This window comes from Centruroides sculpturatus, unplaced genomic scaffold, assembly GCF_000671375.1.
Source record: "Centruroides sculpturatus isolate CEXI.00-Female unplaced genomic scaffold, Cexi_2.0 scaffold311, whole genome shotgun sequence".
Classification (NCBI taxonomy): domain Eukaryota; kingdom Metazoa; phylum Arthropoda; class Arachnida; order Scorpiones; family Buthidae; genus Centruroides; species Centruroides sculpturatus.
The window spans coordinates 62,167-86,590 of NW_019384505.1; the positions used below are offsets into that span (position 1 = coordinate 62,167).

At 25.9% G+C, this 24,424-nt stretch overlaps 1 protein-coding gene across 2 annotated transcripts in view; it reads left to right on the forward strand.

The window, feature by feature from the left end:
* LOC111622190 (histone acetyltransferase KAT6B-like) overlaps positions 1-15,149 on the forward strand; it is a 36,878-nt gene extending 21,729 nt beyond the window's left edge. The window contains exon 3 of one of the 2 annotated variants that reach the window (XR_002756214.1): positions 14,843-15,074. Coding sequence is in view for 1 of the 2 variants with exons in the window: in XM_023364539.1 (XP_023220307.1) it covers positions 14,843-15,118 (276 nt within the window). In the remaining variant the exon portion in view is untranslated. Of the gene's footprint in view, positions 1-14,842 lie in introns of both variants that reach the window. The other variant, XM_023364539.1, reaches the window with a different exon arrangement.
* Positions 15,150-24,424: the final 9,275 nt, after the last annotated feature.

Consider the following 24,424-nt stretch of genomic DNA (forward strand, 5'->3'; position numbering starts at 1 on the left):
TTTTATATATATATATATATATAAAAAGCATTCAGCAATTTTTATGGATGACTTTTTGTCATGTTAGTTCATCCAAGTAAATTAAATTATATCATGGTGCCAACAAGGAAATATCACACTTGAACATTCAATAAGATTCATTAAAATTGGCGTGAGATCATGAGAAAATTTCTTGTTAGCTTAGCTAAATTTAGATGTTCTAAATTTGATTAGACTTTACTCATTTTAACTTTGTTATCTTTAAATTTATTTTCAGTTTGAAAACAAACTTTTGGCTTCGTCATAATGTATCATATGGTATATTTTAAAATTAGAACAATGAATTTTAAATTAAGTCATAAGTTTAGAATTAAAATGCAGTAAAATATTTAAATATTTTAAAACTTGGTAATATGTTTAAAATAAATTTTTTGTAATTGATATTATAAACAAAAACTTAAATATTCATAGAGTAAACTGTTTTATTCTTTTTATCAGTAAAGTTACTTTAACTGTAGTAAATCAAAATAATATCTATAAAAAGTTTTTGTTATATGTTTATCAGAAAGTTTTCCCAGACTAATACTGGACATTTTTTATAAGTTATTTAAATATTCTTATATATATAATTCTTTAAAATGTATTAAGCAGTAATTAATTTACAATTACTATTAAATATATGATATCTACTTGTATTATATTGCATCATTTAATTTTATGAAGATTTATTATAACATATGATTTCAAAAATTTTTGTGTGTCACATAACAGTTAGAGGAATTATAACAATTAATTTATCTTTATATTGCATATTGAAGAAAATTAAGAAGTTAACATTCAAAATATCAAAATAAGTATTTTTTTTATGTTAAAGTCTTCTCTCGTGAAAGACCTGGTAATTATACAAAAATATTAGTTAATATATAAATGAAAGTATCATAATCTAAAAACAGTAAAATCAATTTTTTTATATATGGGTTAATGTTTAGATCAATGCTAACATTAATCAAAGCATTAACATACATATAAAAAAATATGACAGCGATCAATATTAATATTGATTATTGTCAGGCTTCTAGTCTATTTATCAAACCATTTTATCAGTATTTTTACAAAATAAACTGAATATTTTATATCCAATTTGATATACTTTTCCTAATGATACAAAAGTTTATTTTTATTGTAAAGATTACAAAACACATTTGCCTTGTTAAACTTCAAGAGACCTTTATTAAAATTACTTTTAATTTAACTTTTTAAATTTAATATAACAAAAGAATTTTGGTGTTTTTTTGGTCATGCCATCTCATATCCAACCAAGGTTTAATATATATATATATGGGATATAAATCAAATTACTAAAATATCTCACACTTGACAAAATGGAAAATCCTTTGGTGAGTTTGTTATAATATAAAACACATTTTTCTAGAAATTCTTGAAAATATTTTAATATTTTGATATATTTTGTGTAGTAAACCTTGATCAAATATATTACAGGGCATTTTATAAATTTTAAGAATTAATTTTTAAAGTATTTTTTGAAAAATGAGAAGCATTTTTGCTGAGTTATTTAAATGAATATTTTAAAAAATATTTTGTGAGGTATTTTAGTAATTTGATATACATTTCATATAGTAAACCTTGATTGGATATGACATGGCATGACAAAAAAAAAAAAGAAATACTAAAAAATTCTTTTGTTATATTAAATTAAAAAAGTTAAATTACAAATAATTTTAATAAATGTCTCTTGAATTTAACAAGGCAAATGTGTTTTGCAATGGATAACTGAAGCTTTTTTATTGGTCAGTAAAAAAGAATTTAAAAAAAGGACTTACATTGTATTGTCTTTAAGTTGAAAATTAAGCTACATTAAATTTATTTATTAATTTATTCATTTAAGCTAAAAAATTATGTTATAATCAGGGCTGTGGAGTCTGAGTTGGAGTCGTGGAGTTTTGATGTTTTAGCCGGAGTCATCAAAAAATCTGCCAACTATGACTCCTTTTTACTTACCAACTTGTTATGTATATAAAATGGAAAAGTATTGGAATTGTGTCAAATTTGACCCTCTAAGTCTTTTTTGCAAATCTACACGTTTGGAGACTGCCCAAACTCCCAAAAAAGTTAATAAAAGGGGAAAAATTAGTGTGCACGTGTGTGTTGGCGTCTAATTTGTTTAATTTCTTTATTTTCTGTTCTGAGATATTAAACAATATCTCAGAATGGGTAAAGTTTAAAAAACGAAATGTGGCACTGTAGCTTGCATATAAAGGGGCATTAATACTATTAAAGTTTGGTTCTTAATTAAAGTTCGACAGGGTGAAGACATAAAAGGGGTCATGTGTCATATATCTTATTGAATATTCTACACGTTATTAGCGTTAGAAATTTAAAAAAAAATAAATAAATAAATAAATAAAACTCGTCTCTACCCTTAAAGTAAGCTTTTTTGTCATTTTATAATAGTACAATAAAACCTGTTAAGATGTTCTTGCCTAAGATGTTAGAATGTATATGAGGACATGATTTAGTTCAACCACTTTGACGCTTAATAACTAACTCCTGTGTTAAACCATCTGACTCCGATTCTGATCACTCTGACGACAGAAATTATTAGGCTTCAAACAGGGTGAACAAAATCATGCCCCACATACGCAGTCTAACATCCACACATATAGAAAAAAACCTTTAATCTTTTGCATATCTTGAAATTTCAAGGTGTCCTGAGTCCAAAAATGTAAAAATTTGGGAGGGTCAGTTTTTCATCGAGCGCTACACTTTCCATCTGTTATATATAATAGCCGAAAAAGTAAAAATTATCGGAATACATATTTATATATTACATTAAGAGGAGTCTTACAGCTTTGGAATAAAAAGTTTCTATGTTCTATCTTTATTAGAACTCTATTTATTGAACCTTTTATTCTGAGGTCACGTGATGACATCAGAATTTCCGGGTCTCTTTCGGTAACACGTCCGCCCCTGGTTGGAGTCGGAGTCGGATGGTAAGGAAGAGTTGGAGTTGGAGTCGGTAGATTTTGATGCAACTCCACAGCCCTGATTATAATGCAACAGTCTTTTAGTTTAGGCTAAAGTTTTGTCTAATTATGAATAAATATGAAAATTATTATTTTATTTATTGTATATTACTTTGGCTGAATATGGACAGGAATAACCAGAGAATTGATAGGAATAAAATTATCATGGTCAGAGAAAGCATTTGACCCTAAAAAAGCTGTTAAAGTTGTGACAAATAATGAAATTATAGCATCATTATAGCAATATAAATATAATATATATAAAAAGCATTCAGCAATTTTTATGGATGACTTTTTGTCATGTTAGTTCATCCAAGTAAATTAAATTATATCATGGTGCCAACAAGGAAATATCACACTTGAACATTCAATAAGATTCATTAAAATTGGCGTGAGATCATGAGAAAATTTCTTGTTAGCTTAGCTAAATTTAGATGTTCTAAATTTGATTAGACTTTACTCATTTTAACTTTGTTATCTTTAAATTTATTTTCAGTTTGAAAACAAACTTTTGGCTTCGTCATAATGTATCATATGGTATATTTTAAAATTAGAACAATGAATTTTAAATTAAGTCATAAGTTTAGAATTAAAATGCAGTAAAATATTTAAATATTTTAAAACTTGGTAATATGTTTAAAATAAATTTTTTGTAATTGATATTATAAACAAAAACTTAAATATTCATAGAGTAAACTGTTTTATTCTTTTTATCAGTAAAGTTACTTTAACTGTAGTAAATCAAAATAATATCTATAAAAAGTTTTTGTTATATGTTTATCAGAAAGTTTTCCCAGACTAATACTGGACATTTTTTATAAGTTATTTAAATATTCTTATATATATAATTCTTTAAAATGTATTAAGCAGTAATTAATTTACAATTACTATTAAATATATGATATCTACTTGTATTATATTGCATCATTTAATTTTATGAAGATTTATTATAACATATGATTTCAAAAATTTTTGTGTGTCACATAACAGTTAGAGGAATTATAACAATTAATTTATCTTTATATTGCATATTGAAGAAAATTAAGAAGTTAACATTCAAAATATCAAAATAAGTATTTTTTTTATGTTAAAGTCTTCTCTCGTGAAAGACCTGGTAATTATACAAAAATATTAGTTAATATATAAATGAAAGTATCATAATCTAAAAACAGTAAAATCAATTTTTTTATATATGGGTTAATGTTTAGATCAATGCTAACATTAATCAAAGCATTAACATACATATAAAAAAATATGACAGCGATCAATATTAATATTGATTATTGTCAGGCTTCTAGTCTATTTATCAAACCATTTTATCAGTATTTTTACAAAATAAACTGAATATTTTATATCCAATTTGATATACTTTTCCTAATGATACAAAAGTTTATTTTTATTGTAAAGATTACAAAACACATTTGCCTTGTTAAACTTCAAGAGACCTTTATTAAAATTACTTTTAATTTAACTTTTTAAATTTAATATAACAAAAGAATTTTGGTGTTTTTTTGGTCATGCCATCTCATATCCAACCAAGGTTTAATATATATATATATGGGATATAAATCAAATTACTAAAATATCTCACACTTGACAAAATGGAAAATCCTTTGGTGAGTTTGTTATAATATAAAACACATTTTTCTAGAAATTCTTGAAAATATTTTAATATTTTGATATATTTTGTGTAGTAAACCTTGATCAAATATATTACAGGGCATTTTATAAATTTTAAGAATTAATTTTTAAAGTATTTTTTGAAAAATGAGAAGCATTTTTGCTGAGTTATTTAAATGAATATTTTAAAAAATATTTTGTGAGGTATTTTAGTAATTTGATATACATTTCATATAGTAAACCTTGATTGGATATGACATGGCATGACAAAAAAAAAAAAGAAATACTAAAAAATTCTTTTGTTATATTAAATTAAAAAAGTTAAATTACAAATAATTTTAATAAATGTCTCTTGAATTTAACAAGGCAAATGTGTTTTGCAATGGATAACTGAAGCTTTTTTATTGGTCAGTAAAAAAGAATTTAAAAAAAGGACTTACATTGTATTGTCTTTAAGTTGAAAATTAAGCTACATTAAATTTATTTATTAATTTATTCATTTAAGCTAAAAAATTATGTTATAATCAGGGCTGTGGAGTCTGAGTTGGAGTCGTGGAGTTTTGATGTTTTAGCCGGAGTCATCAAAAAATCTGCCAACTATGACTCCTTTTTACTTACCAACTTGTTATGTATATAAAATGGAAAAGTATTGGAATTGTGTCAAATTTGACCCTCTAAGTCTTTTTTGCAAATCTACACGTTTGGAGACTGCCCAAACTCCCAAAAAAGTTAATAAAAGGGGAAAAATTAGTGTGCACGTGTGTGTTGGCGTCTAATTTGTTTAATTTCTTTATTTTCTGTTCTGAGATATTAAACAATATCTCAGAATGGGTAAAGTTTAAAAAACGAAATGTGGCACTGTAGCTTGCATATAAAGGGGCATTAATACTATTAAAGTTTGGTTCTTAATTAAAGTTCGACAGGGTGAAGACATAAAAGGGGTCATGTGTCATATATCTTATTGAATATTCTACACGTTATTAGCGTTAGAAATTTAAAAAAAAATAAATAAATAAATAAATAAAACTCGTCTCTACCCTTAAAGTAAGCTTTTTTGTCATTTTATAATAGTACAATAAAACCTGTTAAGATGTTCTTGCCTAAGATGTTAGAATGTATATGAGGACATGATTTAGTTCAACCACTTTGACGCTTAATAACTAACTCCTGTGTTAAACCATCTGACTCTGATTCTGATCACTCTGACGACAGAAATTATTAGGCTTCAAACAGGGTGAACAAAATCATGCCCCACATACGCAGTCTAACATCCACACATATAGAAAAAAACCTTTAATCTTTTGCATATCTTGAAATTTCAAGGTGTCCTGAGTCCAAAAATGTAAAAATTTGGGAGGGTCAGTTTTTCATCGAGCGCTACACTTTCCATCTGTTATATATAATAGCCGAAAAAGTAAAAATTATCGGAATACATATTTATATATTACATTAAGAGGAGTCTTACAGCTTTGGAATAAAAAGTTTCTATGTTCTATCTTTATTAGAACTCTATTTATTGAACCTTTTATTCTGAGGTCACGTGATGACATCAGAATTTCCGGGTCTCTTTCGGTAACACGTCCGCCCCTGGTTGGAGTCGGAGTCGGATGGTAAGGAAGAGTTGGAGTTGGAGTCGGTAGATTTTGATGCAACTCCACAGCCCTGATTATAATGCAACAGTCTTTTAGTTTAGGCTAAAGTTTTGTCTAATTATGAATAAATATGAAAATTATTATTTTATTTATTGTATATTACTTTGGCTGAATATGGACAGGAATAACCAGAGAATTGATAGGAATAAAATTATCATGGTCAGAGAAAGCATTTGACCCTAAAAAAGCTGTTAAAGTTGTGACAAATAATGAAATTATAGCATCATTATAGCAATATAAATATAATATATATATATATATTAAATATATTTTGAATCTGGTTTCAAAGAAAAAATTTACCTATCTTGCAGATAATTTTTAAATTTTAAACCTGATTCAAAAAATATGTTGTAGTTAAGTAATTATTTGTTGGTATTTTTGAGTTTTATTTTAAATACAAAATAATTTTTTAAACACAAAAAAGAAAGAAAAAAGTATAAATTCTTTTCTTGGAATTCAACATCAAATACTTTAAATATTTGAAATAAAGAAAATATTCCCTCTAGGATCAAAATAAAACATTCTTTGATAAATTTGCAAGACATTCAATGAGACTATGGCTTTATTTAACAGATTAGTATATAATTGCTCAGAAGTTTTTACAAATGTGTTAATTATAACTAATACCAGACTGTAGAAGACTGATAGATCAAATTATAAATTATGTTACTTTTTTAATATAAATATACATAAAAGTACATAGTACATAATCTCAAATTTTTTATCTTAGAAGATAATGTAACAAAACTCAACAGCAGATTTTGGAAGAGGAAATATATAGTACATCAGTAAAACTTGATGGACAAATAAATCATTACTAGCAGATAAATTTAAAAACAGTGGCAGAAAAATTGAGTTTCTTGTTTTTTTTTTTTAATCAATGTTTTGTTCATCATTTGTAAATCAGTATCCTGTCAGTAAAGAAATTTGAGTTTTACTAATACATACATTATTTGCTAGGAATTTAATGGAGAGATTTGATTAAATATTGGCAGTAATTAATCTTATCATTTATTTACGAACATTACATTATCCAGAAACTATTTACACATTGAGTACCAAAACAGTTTATTATTTTCCATTGTAATGAACAACTACACTTTTTACTAAAAACACTCATAAAGATAGATGCCAAAATTTTTGACTTTTTATGACAAAGAAGAACGGTGTTTTCATGTCATAAAAATTTCCTGAAAATATGTTGTTATGAAATATGGATCCGTCATTACCTTACAACAATTAAATTCTGTCATTTCCTTACCGGACAAATTATTGTTTGTATGTTTTGAAGTAGGAAAGGTGATTCATGTGAATTTTTTACAATTAGCATCAAATAAACATGAAGTCCTGCCAGATACTATAATAAATCCTCTGTGATTTAAGATAAAATTTATTGCATCTATTTTGGGTTAGTCTGAAACATTTTCATCTTTTAGTTACTAAAATTTTTTCTTTATAGTCAACATTTCAATAAATTGAAGTGATTTAAATACTGGCTAAACTTAGTTTTGGATGCTTGAAAAATCTTTCAATATTACAAACTTATAGGCTGCTTTCAGACAGGCTACTTGGTTATGTGTACCAGAAACTCATAAGCTTCACTAAGTTGCACTACTTGGTGGTATATGTGAAAAAGACATGCTACTTACTGTTATGCTATATATATTTCTGCTCATTATGACTCTGATGAAAACTTTTCTTTTTTGCTCTCCTCCTATGATGATGATGTCTACCACAATGACAGCAATCCAATGACATCATATTGCATAAAATGTTTATAGATGCTATGAACTTTACAAGTTACAAATTACAAACAAAATACATTGAATAAAAAGTTTAGTAATAAACTACAAGTTTTTTACAATCATTAGTTGTAGCAATTTTGATTGTGTAAAGTTACTTATAATTAGTAACAAGCTGCAAATATGTCAACAAGCTAAAAGTATTATAAGTCTTGTAATTTTTATGTAGCAGGGCCCTGAACATTTGATAATTGAAGAGTACTATGCAGCATTAACTTTTCATTGATCAATTTTAATAATAAATTTATCTGTATAAAAATTTGCCACAAATCTGGTCTGGTTTTCCACCCTGAACATGAGGTTAGTTCAATTATTTAACATTATCACCGAAAGTAGTTTGTATGGAAATCTCAACACCATGCAAAGATGGTGTTTTCTGGTGGAGATTTGCATCTCTGCCAAAGATGTGTACCACTAAAACCAGTGTGAAAGCATATTTTCAAAATACAAGGATTTCAGTGGTGAGATGAATGGACAGGACAAAGTAGCATCATTTAGTGGTATGACTGAGTAGCCCATTTGAAAGTGGTCATACTTCTTATTTTAGTTTATGCAATTTAATTTTTGCATTGTTTGAGTAATAAATATTTTTTTCACTAGTTTCATAAGTAATTGAAAGTATCCTGCCAATGGTGGTTATTCTTTTTAATTTATTAAAAGTTAGTTAACACAAATTATAGAATAGAGGAAATATTTTTCTAATTTTAATTTTGTAGATTTTAATAATTAATGTGTGATTTGTTGTCTTTTATAAAATAAATTGTTTTATTATTATTGTTGTTGGAGATAGAGAGTAAACTTTTAAAAAATATTATGAATAATTCATTCCTTTATTCGAAGTTGTATTCCAAAGCTGAACTGCACAGCACTCAAAAACATTTAAGTTCTAAGTAGATACTTTTGATTTTAAAAACAAGATGAATGTGTTTTATTATTGATTTTAAAGTCAAAATTTGATGAAGAAATAATTCATATTTTTAAAAAATTTATTGTTTTTTCCATCATAAGATCATTTTGTGTAATCTAGAAACATTGCATTCCTTGTAATAAACTCTTTCTTAAAAAGTAATTTTTTTTTCTTGTATGTACAAGAGAAATCTATAAATACTCTAAAAAAATATAGAGTCTTCCAAATACAGATTCTGTATTTGGAAGACTCTATATTTAAGTCAAACTAAGAGGACATCTCATCATATGCATACTGATTCTATTTTGCTATGAGACTTTTTTGTTTATATAAATCAAGCTCTTAAAAGTAGATTAAATTTGTCCATCTAAAAAGGACAGTTGTTTTTACCAGCAACTATTCTTTTTTAGATAGAAAGTTGATACAACTACAACCTTTTATGTTTAGTATTTTTTTATTTCTAATTATCCAATTGTAGCTTAGTGTGAGACTTGGTTATTACACCTTTTTCCTGGTTTTATATTGTATTCTATTATTTTGAAATTTTTCTCAGGATTATGACTTATTGTTATTACTGATGTAGAGTGATTTCATGGATATGCATGGTTGAAAACTAAATTTTTCTACCAGAAAATGAATGAAAGTAATATAAATTGAAAACATTTCTGACTGAAGTAAATAATTTTTTGAACAGATTGTTTAAAATTTAATGCAAATAGAACTATTGTTTATAAGCATATCATAATAATTAGGACTGTCAATAAATATGAAATGCATATCAGTAAATGATTTCTAATTGATTAAAAACAAATAAAATCTATTTTAAGTTAAAATATATTTACAGTCTTGTAATGGTCCTTACTGAGTTGTTATTTTCTTGTGTGTCTGTGTCCTGCCACTCTTATATGCCAATAAACATTAAGAATATCAATGTATAAAATTGATATGTTTTTGAGCCAATAAAAAATAAAATTTTTAAAAGCATTATAGTTTGAATACTTTGTATACTAGGATAGCAAGATGGATGGTAGGTCCCAAGATTGTGTATTTCATATAAATGTTAGTTTCATCTTACATGGTTTTAATTTACATGAAATTTTTGTGAACCAGTCTATTGTGTGAATTAAAGATGTGTATAAATATTTTAAGAAAAAAATTCCATCTGTCTTTGAATGATGATATAAGTAGTATTTTTGAAAAAATTTATTGATATTCTCCTAAGAATTTGGTTTTTACATATAAATGTCTTTTCTTAAAATTATTTTCATTATAAAATATTTGCATTTATTGTTTTGTGAAAATTATCTGTTTAAATAATATAGCAATATATATATTTTTTCATTTTTTGTTTATGTTTTGCATACAGAAACAAATTCAGGTATCCCTCATATATGGTAGTTACATTCCAAAAAAGTGTTGTGTTACATGTATCTGTGCTATACAAAACAAAAGACTAATGCAAAACATAGGATTAAGTTCTAAAAGTTAGCAAAAGTATACTATTCTTTTCTATCATTAAGAGAAATATGTTTATTAAAGCAATCAATAATTAACTAAAATCACAATTAAAAGTACTGTACTGTCATCTTCTAAGCTGTTTTGTTGATCTTGGACAGATATTGGCAACATCTTCATTTTTCTTATTTTTATTATAAAAATTTTTTGTGGATGACAAAATAAAAATATGTTTTTAATAAAAAATTTGTTTTAGGGGACCCTCATTTGTTCAGTCAAGTACCAAGTGATTTTTCACCAGAAATTGTGTTCAGATACCAAATTGTTTGAGTTGGGAACAGTTCAAGTATTGAGATATGGCTATATTTTGTTAATTTTTGTGAATAATTACTTATTTATAGTTATAAAGAACTTTAATAAAACCTACCTAAAAATGTTTAAATAAACTTTACTAAATACAAAGATTAATGTATAAAAACAAAACATAGTGACAGTCTTAAAGGCTAAAGTCTGAAAGCAATGACAATGACATCTGGTTGATAGGAAAGCTACGACAAGGAAGTAAAAACATGCACTGTCAATTTTGTGAAGACCCAACCGAGGTCCGAATCATGTAAATCGCGATATTCCTATGATTAAATAATAACGATAGATTAATTATGAGAGGGAGAGGAAAATCCCATAATTTAAACAACGCGGCACAAAATGTAGACAACGAGTCTCGGATGACTCGAACACGTGTTAAACTAACTGTCAATGTCAGAATGAAAAGTTATAAGTCAGAGACAAGTGGTCATATGCAGGTAGAACTTTGACCCCAGCGCTCATAAACAGTCAATCTAGGGAAACAATTTCTGAAAAGAGGGAAAGATTTAAGAGAGATAAATCATTGCATATGATCGTTCGAGTACCCAGATGACAGAAATCGCGAGTAACGGAGCTAAATTATGAGCGCGAGTCTTGCAATTTTGTCAACAATCGACAGAACGGCGTCGAGCAGACACCTGGAATCGGACCTTTCCCGTGACCTGAGGCGGTCTCAGTTTATCCCAAAACAAAAGAGAGACCAATCGGGAAGCGAGAAAGGGGATGAAGGGCCAATCGGAAGTCCGAATAGTGGAAGAGAAAAACTATAAAAATCCGAAATCCGAGGTCAGGGGGGCTCTCCTCCGACTCCACGAAAGGTAGTGACTTCTATTGTGGTGTGTCGTCGCAAAGGAACTGTGGACTCCGCCGCTTATATCTTCCGATCGTCCGCCGTGATCAGCAACAGCATCTCGTCCGCCCCGGGGCTACGACCGACGCCGAAGTTCTCACACTCCGCATCTTCGAGGGAAGAAACTAGTGAAGGACTGTCGACTGCCGATGTAAGCATATGTTAACAAATAAACGGCTTTCTTGTGTAAAACACTTGTCGTCATTTGCCTCCGCCGTCACCGCCCACATACAACCTTCCCTTAGGTCCATCCTGACGCGGGATTAATAGATCCCACCTTGGAGACGGCAACTTACACAGGTGCCGTGAAGTGGGTTTCAAGCCCCCTATCTCCCCCGGATTGGCCATCTTACAATTTTCATTAAAGTAAACTTGATGAAAGGCACAAAACAAATTGAAAATTTCAATATTCTAAAATCTATGGGCAAATTTGAGACAACACTCAAGCTTATTTGAATAAAAAAAATATTGAATAATGAAGTTTGCACTTAAAAATTTGTACAAATGATTTCTTGAACCATATTAAAGTGAAGCTGGAAACCATGTTGTTTAGGACATATCCCCAATTTTTCAACCTTGCTAGAGTGAAATTATGTTGTAGAATGCCATGCTGTATGAGGGATACCTGTATATGCAATTTTTAATATTGTTTTTGACTTTTTTATTGATACAATATAACAGTATATTAATATGTTAATAATGAGCATTAATAATTATTTTGAAAATATGTTTTAATTAAAAATGAAGTAATAAATATTTATCTGGTGTGTTTTATACTAGGCAAATTCTCCTATACACCTGCCATAAATTTTCTAAAAGAAAATTGTTAGAATTTCATAAAATAGCATGTATGCTTTAAACAATAAATATTTTTCATTTTTTAATCTTTTTGATTTATAATACCTAATAGAATATAAATAATAATAATAATAAATATAAGTTATTACATTCTAAAGAAACTATATGTCATTTGTTTTAACTTAAAATAGTTTATTATTTGGCAAATTTTCAACTCAAATCAAAATAGAATATGTTAGTATGATTCCAATTAAATTTACTAAAACTATGTATTGAATTATTTATGTAAGTTGCTTTCTAATATTCTTAATATTCTGCATAATTTTTTGATTATTATGTTAATTTTTAAAATTACGAGATCAAACCTTTAGTTATTAGATGAATTGACTCAAGTCAAATAATAAAATTTTCATAATTTAACATTTCTTTTATTAAGTAATTCAATAGATACTAGATTTTAATCAAGGTCTTTAACATTTAGATTTCTGTGAATAAAATATTTTTGTTTAAAGAAAGCTGATTTATAACATAAAAGCAAAAAAATTGATATGACCTTGAACTTACTAGAGTTTAAGAATGCATAAAAATAGACCAAGATCATTTACTTAGAATTTCATTTATTTTGGTTTCAAGATATTTCTCTCTCCTTATATTTTATTTATAAAATATTTATCATTTATAACTTAAATTACAAAAATATATATCTAAATAAAAGTAATACTTGATATCACTTAATCATTTAATGTTTTACACCATATATTAAGCGATATTTTGTGTAAAACATTAAATTAATTACAGTTATTTAAATTTAATGATCTTATTTTTATGATTTATTAATAAAAAAAAATTATTATGAGGAATAAGAGACATAAATATTTATATTAGCATTTTTTTAAATATAAATTTATATTATAAATTTAATTGTAGAAATTTGAAAAAATAATGGTATTGTAAAATAATCATCATTCTATCCAATTAGAAAGATGAAAAAGTTTGTATAGTTTGTTAAAAATTTATGAAGTCATTTACTTTACATAAATAATTTTTTTATATATTGAAGTAATAAAATTTCACTAATAATTTATTTAAAACAAGAAAGGCTAAACAAATATTTTCTAGTGATAAAATACTTATTTGTACATTAATCTATTGACCTTGATAAACCTGTTGGGATGACATTATTTCTTAGACTAATACTATATACAGTATACATATATGTTTATTTAAATTAATACAAAATTTTCAACCCTTTACAATGTGTGGAATAAAATAATAGAAATACATCAAAATAAAATTACATACAAAATTCAAATAAATTAAATTTACAATATATAATATATGAATGTACATAAGAAAATTTAGCACAAATATAGAATTACAAGAAAAATAAATTTATATGTTATCTCATATTTCAAATTGAAGATAAATTTTATTAGTTTCTAAATGTTTTAAACACTAAAATATATTTATTACATCTGGATGATTTATTTATGGCAGTTTTTCTGCATAGGAAATACATGCTAATATTTTGCATTTGTATACTTATGATTGATGATAATTCAACATTTGTAAAAAATTTGCCAGGACAAAAATTTTTAAAAATTTACAAAATTACATGTTTACATATTGAGGCAGATGAGTAGCCTCAAATAAAAAGTTGACTCTGCTGTGGAACTGTTATTTTCCTTGTGTGCATATGAGAAAGTACAAGTGAAAAGACACTTTTTTGTATTGTCTATTTAAGAATTTTCTTAAATTTTGTAAATTTTTAATAATTTAACAGTGTTTTCAAATGGAATATTATAATATGTTATTATTAGTGAAATGGAATAAATTTAAAATCAAAAAGTATTGTAAGTAAAAAACAAGTAAACATGTAAATGCAACCCCCTTGTAATAGGGATGTAATTCCCAATGTACAATAAATAAATGATGATATTTCAAGATAATTTAACAGTGTTTTTCAATTTATTATTTCAGATGTGATGATAAAATTGCATTGTTTTGTCATTAATTATAGATATTATAATTAGGATATGGATTTTTATTAGAGAATAATGACAAATATCAATTGTTTCAGATGTGTATTTTAAATTTTTTTTTATTTCATTCTTCTATTAAAACATGCTGATGATGATAAATTTAATGTTATGGAAAATACTTGTGAAATATATATGATTTGCTTTTAACAAGTTTGTTATTTTTCTTGAAAAAACTATTATACTAAAAGACAGTTCTAGAATACATATCTGTGTATTTACACTTTTTTTTTGTTTTATTAAATTTTCTATCTATCATTTAATTAAGTATAATTATTTTGTCATCATAAATATAATTTTTTATATAATAATGATTAAATTTCTTTCTAGCAAAAATGTGATTGGACTCATCCTCCTGCAACAGAAATTTATCGTCAAAATGATCTCTCAGTGTTTGAAGTGGATGGTAACGTGAACAAAATTTATTGTCAAAATTTGTGCTTGTTAGCAAAACTTTTTCTGGATCATAAAACTCTTTATTATGATGTGGAGCCATTTTTATTCTATGTTCTAACCAAAAATGATCAAAAAGGATGTCATCTTGTTGGTTATTTTTCAAAGGTAATATTATTTTATTTTAAGAACTTGAAAGAAATAAATATTTGAAATATAATATAACAAGTATATAAAATGAAAACAATATACATAAATATAAATATTTAATCATGTTTGTGCTGCAAATAAATATTTTAAACTTTAACATTATTTTCATATTGAATATAATTCAAATTCAAAAGTAATTACCAATCACTTATTTTAAAATGTTGTCTTTTTAATTTTCACAATTTAAACTAATCCTGTTAAATATAAACAGATTAAAATTTAATTTTATNAATTATAACTAATACCAGACTGTAGAAGACTGATAGATCAAATTATAAATTATGTTACTTTTTTAATATAAATATACATAAAAGTACATAGTACATAATCTCAAATTTTTTATCTTAGAAGATAATGTAACAAAACTCAACAGCAGATTTTGGAAGAGGAAATATATAGTACATCAGTAAAACTTGATGGACAAATAAATCATTACTAGCAGATAAATTTAAAAACAGTGGCAGAAAAATTGAGTTTCTTGTTTTTTTTTTTTAATCAATGTTTTGTTCATCATTTGTAAATCAGTATCCTGTCAGTAAAGAAATTTGAGTTTTACTAATACATACATTATTTGCTAGGAATTTAATGGAGAGATTTGATTAAATATTGGCAGTAATTAATCTTATCATTTATTTACGAACATTACATTATCCAGAAACTATTTACACATTGAGTACCAAAACAGTTTATTATTTTCCATTGTAATGAACAACTACACTTTTTACTAAAAACACTCATAAAGATAGATGCCAAAATTTTTGACTTTTTATGACAAAGAAGAACGGTGTTTTCATGTCATAAAAATTTCCTGAAAATATGTTGTTATGAAATATGGATCCGTCATTACCTTACAACAATTAAATTCTGTCATTTCCTTACCGGACAAATTATTGTTTGTATGTTTTGAAGTAGGAAAGGTGATTCATGTGAATTTTTTACAATTAGCATCAAATAAACATGAAGTCCTGCCAGATACTATAATAAATCCTCTGTGATTTAAGATAAAATTTATTGCATCTATTTTGGGTTAGTCTGAAACATTTTCATCTTTTAGTTACTAAAATTTTTTCTTTATAGTCAACATTTCAATAAATTGAAGTGATTTAAATACTGGCTAAACTTAGTTTTGGATGCTTGAAAAATCTTTCAATATTACAAACTTATAGGCTGCTTTCAGACAGGCTACTTGGTTATGTGTACCAGAAACTCATAAGCTTCACTAAGTTGCACTACTTGGTGGTATATGTGAAAAAGACATGCTACTTACTGTTATGCTATATATATTTCTGCTCATTATGACTCTGATGAAAACTTTTCTTTTTTGCTCTCCTCCTATGATGATGATGTCTACCACAATGACAGCAATCCAATGACATCATATTGCATAAAATGTTTATAGATGCTATGAACTTTACAAGTTACAAATTACAAACAAAATACATTGAATAAAAAGTTTAGTAATAAACTACAAGTTTTTTACAATCATTAGTTGTAGCAATTTTGATTGTGTAAAGTTACTTATAATTAGTAACAAGCTGCAAATATGTCAACAAGCTAAAAGTATTATAAGTCTTGTAATTTTTATGTAGCAGGGCCCTGAACATTTGATAATTGAAGAGTACTATGCAGCATTAACTTTTCATTGATCAATTTTAATAATAAATTTATCTGTATAAAAATTTGCCACAAATCTGGTCTGGTTTTCCACCCTGAACATGAGGTTAGTTCAATTATTTAACATTATCACCGAAAGTAGTTTGTATGGAAATCTCAACACCATGCAAAGATGGTGTTTTCTGGTGGAGATTTGCATCTCTGCCAAAGATGTGTACCACTAAAACCAGTGTGAAAGCATATTTTCAAAATACAAGGATTTCAGTGGTGAGATGAATGGACAGGACAAAGTAGCATCATTTAGTGGTATGACTGAGTAGCCCATTTGAAAGTGGTCATACTTCTTATTTTAGTTTATGCAATTTAATTTTTGCATTGTTTGAGTAATAAATATTTTTTTCACTAGTTTCATAAGTAATTGAAAGTATCCTGCCAATGGTGGTTATTCTTTTTAATTTATTAAAAGTTAGTTAACACAAATTATAGAATAGAGGAAATATTTTTCTAATTTTAATTTTGTAGATTTTAATAATTAATGTGTGATTTGTTGTCTTTTATAAAATAAATTGTTTTATTATTATTGTTGTTGGAGATAGAGAGTAAACTTTTAAAAAATATTATGAATAATTCATTCCTTTATTCGAAGTTGTATTCCAAAGCTGAACTGCACAGCACTCAAAAACATTTAAGTTCTAAGTAGATACTTTTGATTTTAAAAACAAGATGAATGTGTTTTATTATTGATTTTAAAGTCAAAATTTGATGAAGAAATAATTCATATTTTTAAAAAATTTATTGTTTTTTCCATCATAAGATCATTTTGTGTAATCTAGAAACATTGCATTCCTTGTAATAAACTCTTTCTTAAAAAGTAATTTTTTTTTCTTGTATGTACAAGAGAAATCTATAAATACTCTAAAAAAATATAGAGTCTTCCAAATACAGATTCTGTATTTGGAAGACTCTATATTTAAGTCAAACTAAGAGGACATCTCATCATATGCATACTGATTCTATTTTGCTATGAGACTTTTTTGTTTATATAAATCAAGCTCTTAAAAGTAGATTAAATTTGTCCATCTAAAAAGGACAGTTGTTTTTACCAGCAACTATTCTTTTTTAGATAGAAAGTTGATACAACTACAACCTTTTATGTTTAGTATTTTTTTATTTCTAATTATCCAATTGTAGCTTAGTGTGAGACTTGGTTATTACACCTTTTTCCTGGTTTTATATTGTATTCTATTATTTTGAAATTTTTCTCAGGATTATGACTTATTGTTATTACTGATGTAGAGTGATTTCATGGATATGCATGGTTGAAAACTAAATTTTTCTACCAGAAAATGAATGAAAGTAATATAAATTGAAAACATTTCTGACTGAAGTAAATAATTTTTTGAACAGATTGTTTAAAATTTAATGCAAATAGAACTATTGTTTATAAGCATATCATAATAATTAGGACTGTCAATAAATATGAAATGCATATCAGTAAATGATTTCTAATTGATTAAAAACAAATAAAATCTATTTTAAGTTAAAATATATTTACAGTCTTGTAATGGTCCTTACTGAGTTGTTATTTTCTTGTGTGTCTGTGTCCTGCCACTCTTATATGCCAATAAACATTAAGAATATCAATGTATAAAATTGATATGTTTTTGAGCCAATAAAAAATAAAATTTTTAAAAGCATTATAGTTTGAATACTTTGTATACTAGGATAGCAAGATGGATGGTAGGTCCCAAGATTGTGTATTTCATATAAATGTTAGTTTCATCTTACATGGTTTTAATTTACATGAAATTTTTGTGAACCAGTCTATTGTGTGAATTAAAGATGTGTATAAATATTTTAAGAAAAAAATTCCATCTGTCTTTGAATGATGATATAAGTAGTATTTTTGAAAAAATTTATTGATATTCTCCTAAGAATTTGGTTTTTACATATAAATGTCTTTTCTTAAAATTATTTTCATTATAAAATATTTGCATTTATTGTTTTGTGAAAATTATCTGTTTAAATAATATAGCAATATATATATTTTTTCATTTTTTGTTTATGTTTTGCATACAGAAACAAATTCAGGTATCCCTCATATATGGTAGTTACATTCCAAAAAAGTGTTGTGTTACATGTATCTGTGCTATACAAAACAAAAGACTAATGCAAAACATAGGATTAAGTTCTAAAAGTTAGCAAAAGTATACTATTCTTTTCTATCATTAAGAGAAATATGTTTATTAAAGCAATCAATAATTAACTAAAATCACAATTAAAAGTACTGTACTGTCATCTTCTAAGCTGTTTTGTTGATCTTGGACAGATATTGGCAACATCTTCATTTTTCTTATTTTTATTATAAAAATTTTTTGTGGATGACAAAATAAAAATATGTTTTTAATAAAAAATTTGTTTTAGGGGACCCTCATTTGTTCAGTCAAGTACCAAGTGATTTTTCACCAGAAATTGTGTTCAGATACCAAATTGTTTGAGTTGGGAACAGTTCAAGTATTGAGATATGGCTATATTTTGTTAATTTTTGTGAATAATTACTTATTTATAGTTATAAAGAACTTTAATAAAACCTACCTAAAAATGTTTAAATAAACTTTACTAAATACAAAGATTAATGTATAAAAACAAAACATAGTGACAGTCTTAAAGGCTAAAGTCTGAAAGCAATGACAATGACATCTGGTTGATAGGAAAGCTACGACAAGGAAGTAAAAACATGCACTGTCAATTTTGTGAAGACCCAACCGAGGTCCGAATCATGTAAATCGCGATATTCCTATGATTAAATAATAACGATAGATTAATTATGAGAGGGAGAGGAAAATCCCATAATTTAAACAACGCGGCACAAAATGTAGACAACGAGTCTCGGATGACTCGAACACGTGTTAAACTAACTGTCAATGTCAGAATGAAAAGTTATAATTCAGAGTCAAGTGGTCATATGCAGGTAGAACTTTGACCCCAGCTCTCATAAACAGTCAATCTAGGGAAACAATTTCTGAAAAGAGGGAAAGATTTAAGAGAGATAAATCATTGCATATGATCGTTCGAGTACCCAGATGACAGAAATCGCGAGTAACGGAGCTAAATTATGAGCGCGAGTCTTGCAATATTGTCAACAATCGACAGAACGGCGTCGAGCAGACACCTGGAATCGGACCTTTCTCGTGACCTGAGGCGGTCTCAGTTTATCCCAAAACAAAAGAGAGACCAATCGGGAAGCGAGAAAGGGGATGAAGGGCCAATCGGAAGTCCGAATAGTGGAAGAGAAAAACTATAAAAATCCGAAATCCGAGGTCAGGGGGGCTCTCCTCCGACTCCACGAAAGGTAGTGACTTCTATTGTGGTGTGTCGTCGCAAAGGAACTGTGGACTCCGCCGCTTATATCTTCCGATCGTCCGCCGTGATCAGCAACAGCATCTCGTCCGCCCCGGGGCTACGACCGACGCCGAAGTTCTCACACTCCGCATCTTCGAGGGAAGAAACTAGTGAAGGACTGTCGACTGCCGATGTAAGCATATGTTAACAAATAAACGGCTTTCTTGTGTAAAACACTTGTCGTCATTTGCCTCCGCCGTCACCGCCCACATACAACCTTCCCTTAGGTCCATCCTGACGCGGGATTAATAGATCCCACCTTGGAGACGGCAACTTACACAGGTGCCGTGAAGTGGGTTTCAAGCCCCCTATCTCCCCCGGATTGGCCATCTTACAATTTTCATTAAAGTAAACTTGATGAAAGGCACAAAACAAATTGAAAATTTCAATATTCTAAAATCTATGGGCAAATTTGAGACAACACTCAAGCTTATTTGAATAAAAAAAATATTGAATAATGAAGTTTGCACTTAAAAATTTGTACAAATGATTTCTTGAACCATATTAAAGTGAAGCTGGAAACCATGTTGTTTAGGACATATCCCCAATTTTTCAACCTTGCTAGAGTGAAATTATGTTGTAGAATGCCATGCTGTATGAGGGATACCTGTATATGCAATTTTTAATATTGTTTTTGACTTTTTTATTGATACAATATAACAGTATATTAATATGTTAATAATGAGCATTAATAATTATTTTGAAAATATGTTTTAATTAAAAATGAAGTAATAAATATTTATCTGGTGTGTTTTATACTAGGCAAATTCTCCTATACACCTGCCATAAATTTTCTAAAAGAAAATTGTTAGAATTTCATAAAATAGCATGTATGCTTTAAACAATAAATATTTTTCATTTTTTAATCTTTTTGATTTATAATACCTAATAGAATATAAATAATAATAATAATAAATATAAGTTATTACATTCTAAAGAAACTATATGTCATTTGTTTTAACTTAAAATAGTTTATTATTTGGCAAATTTTCAACTCAAATCAAAATAGAATATGTTAGTATGATTCCAATTAAATTTACTAAAACTATGTATTGAATTATTTATGTAAGTTGCTTTCTAATATTCTTAATATTCTGCATAATTTTTTGATTATTATGTTAATTTTTAAAATTACGAGATCAAACCTTTAGTTATTAGATGAATTGACTCAAGTCAAATAATAAAATTTTCATAATTTAACATTTCTTTTATTAAGTAATTCAATAGATACTAGATTTTAATCAAGGTCTTTAACATTTAGATTTCTGTGAATAAAATATTTTTGTTTAAAGAAAGCTGATTTATAACATAAAAGCAAAAAAATTGATATGACCTTGAACTTACTAGAGTTTAAGAATGCATAAAAATAGACCAAGATCATTTACTTAGAATTTCATTTATTTTGGTTTCAAGATATTTCTCTCTCCTTATATTTTATTTATAAAATATTTATCATTTATAACTTAAATTACAAAAATATATATCTAAATAAAAGTAATACTTGATATCACTTAATCATTTAATGTTTTACACCATATATTAAGCGATATTTTGTGTAAAACATTAAATTAATTACAGTTATTTAAATTTAATGATCTTATTTTTATGATTTATTAATAAAAAAAAATTATTATGAGGAATAAGAGACATAAATATTTATATTAGCATTTTTTTAAATATAAATTTATATTATAAATTTAATTGTAGAAATTTGAAAAAATAATGGTATTGTAAAATAATCATCATTCTATCCAATTAGAAAGATGAAAAAGTTTGTATAGTTTGTTAAAAATTTATGAAGTCATTTACTTTACATAAATAATTTTTTTATATATTGAAGTAATAAAATTTCACTAATAATTTATTTAAAACAAGAAAGGCTAAACAAATATTTTCTAGTGATAAAATACTTATTTGTACATTAATCTATTGACCTTGATAAACCTGTTGGGATGACATTATTTCTTAGACTAATACTATATACAGTATACATATATGTTTATTTAAATTAATACAAAATTTTCAACCCTTTACAATGTGTGGAATAAAATAATAGAAATACATCAAAATAAAATTACATACAAAATTCAAATAAATTAAATTTACAATATATAATATATGAATGTACATAAGAAAATTTAGCACAAATATAGAATTACAAGAAAAATAAATTTATATGTTATCTCATATTTCAAATTGAAGATAAATTTTATTAGTTTCTAAATGTTTTAAACACTAAAATATATTTATTACATCTGGATGATTTATTTATGGCAGTTTTTCTGCATAGGAAATACATGCTAATATTTTGCATTTGTATACTTATGATTGATGATAATTCAACATTTGTAAAAAATTTGCCAGGACAAAAATTTTTAAAAATTTACAAAATTACATGTTTACATATTGAGGCAGATGAGTAGCCTCAAATAAAAAGTTGACTCTGCTGTGGAACTGTTATTTTCCTTGTGTGCATATGAGAAAGTACAAGTGAAAAGACACTTTTTTGTATTGTCTATTTAAGAATTTTCTTAAATTTTGTAAATTTTTAATAATTTAACAGTGTTTTCAAATGGAATATTATAATATGTTATTATTAGTGAAATGGAATAAATTTAAAATCAAAAAGTATTGTAAGTAAAAAACAAGTAAACATGTAAATGCAACCCCCTTGTAATAGGAATGTAATTCCCAATGTACAATAAATAAATGATGATATTTCAAGATAATTTAACAGTGTTTTTCAATTTATTATTTCAGATGTGATGATAAAATTGCATTGTTTTGTCATTAATTATAGATATTATAATTAGGATATGGATTTTTATTAGAGAATAATGACAAATATCAATTGTTTCAGATGTGTATTTTAAATTTTTTTTTATTTCATTCTTCTATTAAAACATGCTGATGATGATAAATTTAATGTTATGGAAAATACTTGTGAAATATATATGATTTGCTTTTAACAAGTTTGTTATTTTTCTTGAAAAAACTATTATACTAAAAGACAGTTCTAGAATACATATCTGTGTATTTACACTTTTTTTTTGTTTTATTAAATTTTCTATCTATCATTTAATTAAGTATAATTATTTTGTCATCATAAATATAATTTTTTATATAATAATGATTAAATTTCTTTCTAGCAAAAATGTGATTGGACTCATCCTCCTGCAACAGAAATTTATCGTCAAAATGATCTCTCAGTGTTTGAAGTGGATGGTAACGTGAACAAAATTTATTGTCAAAATTTGTGCTTGTTAGCAAAACTTTTTCTGGATCATAAAACTCTTTATTATGATGTGGAGCCATTTTTATTCTATGTTCTAACCAAAAATGATCAAAAAGGATGTCATCTTGTTGGTTATTTTTCAAAGGTAATATTATTTTATTTTAAGAACTTGAAAGAAATAAATATTTGAAATATAATATAACAAGTATATAAAATGAAAACAATATACCATAAATATAAATATTTAATCATGTTTGTGCTGCAAATAAATATTTTAAACTTTAACATTATTTTCATATTGAATATAATTCAAATTCAAAAGTAATTACCAATCACTTATTTTAAAATGTTGTCTTTTTAATTTTCACAATTTAAACTAATCCTGTTAAATATAAACAGATTAAAATTTAATTTTATTTGAAATAATATTGATCTCACTAATATAATGTTCTTTCAAATCAAACAACAACTTTTCATTACTTTATAATGATGAATCTTATACTGAAGAAAATTTAAAAGTTATTAATTAAATGGTCAGATTCTGTGATATAGTTGTTAAGATATTAGAATTATAACTTGATAAATGTACATTTTATGTTATAAGCTTTCTGTCTATAATCTAAGAGTAATAAGTAACTATATAAACATATTTGCATTGCTGTTACAATTTTTTAGACAAATTACATACCTTTCTGCTTTTTTAATTAACAGTTAATGCTTCAAATATGCCTATATAGTTACTTATTACTTTTAGTACATTTATATCTTATTATATTGAATTTTTCAGGCATATTTAAATAAAAATTATTAAACAAAGTAATTACGCAACTTTAATTTTGCAAAATTAAAAATTTTAAAAATCTTATATTTTAACTTATCAAGCACATAGATATATTTAATAATTTCATCTATAAAGATGAACTTAAGATAAATTTTAATTTATTAGTATATTCAATTAGCAGATGTAGAACTATTGATATATTAGCTATCATTTTTAATTGTAGCCATAAATTCAAGAATTAAAATAATAAAGATTTTACTTAAAAATTCTTAAATTG